At 41.4% G+C, this 5,373-nt stretch overlaps 2 protein-coding genes and 1 non-coding gene across 3 annotated transcripts; 1 reads left to right on the top strand and 2 right to left on the bottom strand.

Moving 5' to 3' along the window:
• Nucleotides 1-225: 225 nt before the first annotated feature.
• LOC145046009 (uncharacterized) lies at nt 226-627 on the bottom strand. Its single transcript, XM_078994290.1, has one exon. The coding sequence runs from the start codon at nt 625-627 to the stop codon at nt 226-228; it is 402 nt and encodes a 133-aa protein (XP_078850416.1).
• Nucleotides 628-3,229: 2,602 nt separating this feature from the next.
• LOC145046008 (uncharacterized) lies at nt 3,230-3,760 on the bottom strand. Its single transcript, XM_078994289.1, has one exon. It carries the CDS (start codon nt 3,758-3,760, stop codon nt 3,230-3,232), a length of 531 nt encoding a protein of 176 aa, XP_078850415.1.
• A 1,282-nt stretch (nt 3,761-5,042) lies between these two features.
• Nucleotides 5,043-5,149, top strand: LOC144999079 (small nucleolar RNA R71). The gene has a single exon (XR_013660604.1). It is a non-coding gene; the product is annotated as a small nucleolar RNA R71 (small nucleolar RNA).
• The last annotated feature ends 224 nt before the right edge of the window (nt 5,150-5,373 follow it).

Below are 5,373 nucleotides of genomic sequence, written 5' to 3'. Positions count from 1 at the left end.
ATTTGGAATGCTTTGAAAAATTAATGTTTTTTTTCTCATTTTTAACCATCCACCCCACACTCTAGGAATTGCTTGCCCTCAAGCAATTATATTCTTAGAAGAAGACGAATGAAAAAGATAAAATAATAAAAATAAAGTAAAGGAAAGAAAATGCAAACTTGAAACTCGAGTTGCCTCCCGAGAAGCGCTTCTTTTTAAGGAGTCATTAGATGGACTCCTCCCCTTCTACATAGTTGCAACCCCTTCCAGCAACAACAATTCTTCCATGCCTTCATTCCTAGGGACTCCTTCTTCATACTTTTTGACCCTATGTCCATTGACCTTGAAAGGCATTCCATCTCTTGACAATATCTCTATAGCACCATGTGGAAACACTGTCTTCACCAGAAAAGGACCATCCCATCTTGACTTAAGTTTTCCCGAGAATAGCTTTAGCTGTGAATTAAAGAGCAACACTTTTTGGCCTTCACGAAATTCTTTATTTTCTTTTATCCTCTTGTCATGCCACATCTTGGTATTCTCTTTATAGATCAAAGAACTAGAGTATGCATCATTTCTAAGTTCCTCAAGAGCATTCATTTGCATTAACCGGTTGCTCTTGAGTTCCTCCATGTTGAAGTTGCACATCTTTAAAGCCCAAAAAGCTTTATGCTCTATCTCCACCGGCAAATGGCATTGCTTTCCATAAACTAACCTATATGGTGTAGTACCAATAGCTGTTTTGAAAGTTGTACGAATGGCCCAAAGTGCATCGTCTAGCTTATCCGACCATTCTTTGCGATTGCTCCCCACCGATTTCTCCAAGATTCGCTTTAAAGCTCGATTTGTCACTTCGGTTTGTCCACTAGTTTGTGGATGGTAGGATGTAGAAAATTTATGGGTTACCCCATATTTCCTTAGCACCTTCTCTAGTTGATCATTTGCAAAATGGGTTCCTCGGTCACTTATAAGAGCTTTCGGGACTCCAAATCGTGAAAATAACTTCTTTAAAAACCGCACCACTACCCGACCGTCATTAGTTGGTAACGCTTGTGCCTCTGTCTATTTGGATACATAATCCACCGCCACTAATATGTATTTGTTGCCTTTGGACATGGGAAATGGTCCCATGAAATCAATCCCCCACACATCAAATACGTCGCACACTTGGATACTATGTTGTGACATTTCATTTCGAGATGAAATGTTTCCCACTCTTTGACAAGCATCACACTCTTTGACAAATTGGGTTGCATCTTTAAAAATTGTGGGCCAATAGAACCCAATGTCAAAGATCTTCTTTCCAGTGTAATGTGCTCCATGATGTCCACTCGTTGGCCCGCTATGACAATGGTCTAATATTTTTCAGCTTTCATTCCCGAACACGCATCTTCGTATGATCCCATCCGTGCAGCTTCAGAAAAGATATGGTTCATCCTAAAAGTAATATATTATCTCGGAAAAGAATTTCTTCTTTTGATGATTTGTGAGAACTTTTGGGATGTAATTGCTAGCTAAGTAGTTAGCTATATTTGCAAACCATGGTTCTTCTCCCACGATCACCATAATATACTCGTCCGGAAAATCATCGCCAACTCTATCTTCGTGCAATCGCGGGTTTTCAAGCCTTGACAAGTGGTCAGCTGCTACATTCTCCATTCTCTTTTTGTCTCGTATCTCTATGTCAAACTATTGAAGAAGTAGCACCCATCGTATCAGTCTTGGCTTGGCATCCTGTTTGGAAAATAAATACTTGATAGTAGAATGGTCAGTAAAAACGGTTGTTTTAGATAAAACTAAATAAGGATGGAAAATATCCAAAGCATACACCACAGCTAATAATTCTTTTTCAGTGGTGGTGTAATTTTCTTGGGATGGATTTAGAGTCTTGCTAGCATAATATATGGGTCGAAAGTGCTTATCAACCCTTTGACCAAGGACAACTCCTAATGCAAAGTCACTAGCATCACATAGAATTTCAAAGGGTAAACTCCAATTCGGTGCAACAATGATCGGGGCATTAGTTAATTTTTCCTTTAAAAATTCAAATGCCTCTAAACACTCTTTAGTAAAATTAAATGGTGCATCTTTTAATAGTAATTGTGTTAGAGGTCTAGTTATTTTGGAAAAATCTTTTATGAAACGCCGGTAAAAACCCGCATGTCCTAGAAAACATCTAATGCCCTTCACATTAGTTGGTGGGGGTAATTTGGAAATGGTGTCAATCTTTGCCCAATCCACTTCAATTCCCATTTTGGAAACCTTGTGGACTAACACTATACCCTCCTTAACCATAAAGTAGCATTTCTCCTAGTTGAGGACCAAGTCGGTTTTTTCACACCTAGCAAGCATTAAGTCAAGATTTGTGAGACAATAATGGAAGGAAGATCCAAAAACAGAAAAAATCTTCCATAAAAACTTCCATGAATTTTTCAACCATATCGTGGAATATGGCTGTCAAACACCTTTGAAAAGTCGCGGGTGCATTGCACAACCCAAAGGGCATGCGTCTATAAGCAAAAGTCCCACTTGGGCAAGTAAATGTGGTCTTTTCTTGGTCCATTGGGTCTATGGGTATTTGGAAATAACCTGAGAATCTGTCTAGAAAGCAATAGTAACTATAGCCCGATAATCTTTCTAACATTTGATCAATAAAAGGTAAGGGAAAATGGTCTTTACGAGTGGCATCGTTTAGCTTTCGATAATCGATGCACACTCTCCAACCGGTTACCGTTCGTGTCGGAATTAGCTCATTCTTCTCGTTGGTTGTGACCGTCATCCCTCCTTTCTTGGGCACCACTTGGACCGGACTCACCCACGGACTGTCGGAAATGGAATAGATAATTCCCGCATCTAAGAGTTTAACCACTTCTTTCTTGACCACTTCTTGCATATTCGGGTTTAATCTTCTTTGGTGCTGTACAACCGGCTTTGGTCCTTCTTCTAGATTGATATTATGAGAGCAATAAGATGGGCTTATTCCCTTGATGTCGGTGATGCTCCATGTTATGGCCCGCTTCCGCTTCTTCAACACTTGCACGAGCTCTTCCTTTTCAGATTTGGATTGGTCAGAGGCTATGATTACTGGCTTTTGGTTGCCATCTTCAAGGAAATCATACTCCAAATGTTCTGGTAACTTTTTGAGCTCAGATTTTTGGTTCTGACTGTTGTACTCGCCGAGTGCAGGCAAGGTACTCGGCGAGTTTGTGGCTGCATTTACGAATTTTGCCTTTTCAAAGGAGGAACTCGGCTAGTAGATCGGCCCTACTCGGCGAGTAGGGCTCTCAGATTTCTTGACTATTTCTTCAAACTCAGCTTCTTCCAACAGCCTTTCGCTCTCCGTTAAGTCTTTTTCTGCATCAAATTCTTCATCAAAAATTGTGGACTTGCTGGAATCTTCACTTACGCATTCCTCCAATAGTTCGTCTAGGATGTCAATTGAGAACGTCGTGTTGTCACTGTTCCTTGCATACTTCATGGCTTGATCAACCCCAAAAGTTACAGAATCATCACCTACCCATAAAGTAAGCTTTGAATCCCTCATGTCTACTATAGCACTCGCAGTGTTGAGGAAGTGTCTTCCGAGGATGATCGGGACTTGAGGATCCGCCTCCATATCTAGAATTATAAAATCAGCGGGAAAGAAGAATTTGTCCACCTTGACTACTAAGTCTTCGCATATGCCTCTTAGGAAAGTGACTGTCTTGTTTGCTAAGTGAATCGCCATGCGAATTGGCCTTGGTTCCGGGAGATCCAGCTTCTTGAAGAATGAATATGGCATTAGGTTCACACTTGCTCCCGAATCGGCTAAGGCATGAATGGTAGCCAAGTTGCAAAGTTGGCAAGGTAGAGTTAAGCTCCCCGGGTCACCCTTCTTCTTTGGTAGCTTATTTAGCATAGCAGCTGAGCAGTTTTCATTGAGGACTACCTTCTTCACTTCTTCCTTCTTCCTTCGATTAGTGAGGAGTTCCTTAAGGAACTTAGCATATTTGGGTATTTGGACGATAGCTTCAATGAAGGGTATGTTGATTTGAAAAGCCTTGATATGATCTAGAAACTTCTGGTACTCCTCTTCCTGCTTCTCCTTTTTAGCTCGGGATGGGTATGGCATTGGAGGCTGATAAAGCTTTTCAGGGACCTGTTCCTTCGGATTTGGCAGTGAATTCGCCGAGTCCATATTTGGTACTCGGCGAGTAGAGCTGTCAGATTGAAGATTTTGATTTTCTGCTTGATTTTCTGCCTCCTCCTTCTGTGATTCTTTGGGTGCTTCTTTCTGAATAGGGGCCATAGGAGTGATTATTTTCCTACTTCTTGTTGTAACTATATTTATGTGCACGCCTCGTGGGTTATTTTCGGTTTTACTAGGGAGTTCGCCCAGTGATCTTTGGTTTATTTGTTGAGCAAGTTGCCCCAGCTGCGTTTCTATGTTATGAATGGAAGCTTGCTGGTTTCTAAGGATAGTTCTTGTTTCTTGAATGGCAGCATCATGATCGCTATGTCTCTTTTCTGAAGCAGCTACAAATTTGGTAAGCATCTCTTCCAAACTTGGTTTTCTTTCTTGTGCCGGCTCCTCCTTTTGGTAAAAACCTCTTCCATTCTGCTTGTACTTCTCCTCCTTAGCCCTCTTGTACTCTTCATACGGGAGCCACTCTTTCTTTGGTTTTCACCAGTCTTCATCATATCGATCCCCAGTTGAGTAACATACTTGCACCTTTTTGTTTCCATTTTCATCCAAGTCGCAGTCTCTAGTAAGATGAAGTCCATTACAATTCTCACTACCCACCCGAATAGCATGGATCATTTGATCCATTTTATCCATTCTCATATCCATGGTTTTTAGCATAGCCATGACCGCAGACAAGTCTTCAGTAGCTGCATATGCGGCTCCCCTAGTAACATAATTTCTTAGGTTGTGGTATTCTCTAGCGTGCTTAGAGAATTCTTCAATTAATTCATTGATCACCAGGGGTGGCTTCTTTCTAAGCGGGCCTTGCGAGTCAAGTAACTTCCTGGTTGTGACATTGACTCCATCATAGAAAATGGAGACTTCCTGCTGGCTATTCAGGTCATGGTGTGGGCAGTTTCTTAGTAAGCTCTTGTACCTCTCCCAAGCTTCATATAGTGACTCTCCAGCTTGTTGTTCAAAGTTAGCAATGGCTTTCTTCAGTTTGGCTATCTTGGAAGGTGGGAAAAAGTGATCAATGAATTCTTCTTTCATCTTGGCCCATGTGGTGACTGATCCGGGGGGAAGTGATCTGAGCCAGTCTTTTGCAGCGCCTTTGAATGTTACTGGAAGCATGCGAAGTAGCTAAGTCTCGCGAGGCACATTTGGAACATTGAAGTAATCAGCTACATCATTGACTTCATCCAAATGCTTGTAAGCATCCTCGTGGT

This window comes from Lactuca saligna, chromosome 5, assembly GCF_052625555.1.
Source record: "Lactuca saligna cultivar CGN05327 chromosome 5, ASM5262555v1, whole genome shotgun sequence".
In the NCBI taxonomy this organism is placed as follows: domain Eukaryota; kingdom Viridiplantae; phylum Streptophyta; class Magnoliopsida; order Asterales; family Asteraceae; genus Lactuca; species Lactuca saligna.
Note: the sequence above shows the minus strand (reverse complement) of the source record. Positions and strands in the feature narration are given on the sequence as shown.

What these genes read in the sequence shown, in the direction of transcription:
- LOC145046009 (XM_078994290.1), bottom strand. Translation starts at nt 627, where the DNA reads ATGTGCAACTTCAACATGGAGGAACTCAAGAGCAACCGGTTAATGCAA.
- LOC145046008 (XM_078994289.1), bottom strand. Translation starts at nt 3,760, where the DNA reads ATGCCATATTCATTCTTCAAGAAGCTGGATCTCCCGGAACCAAGGCCA.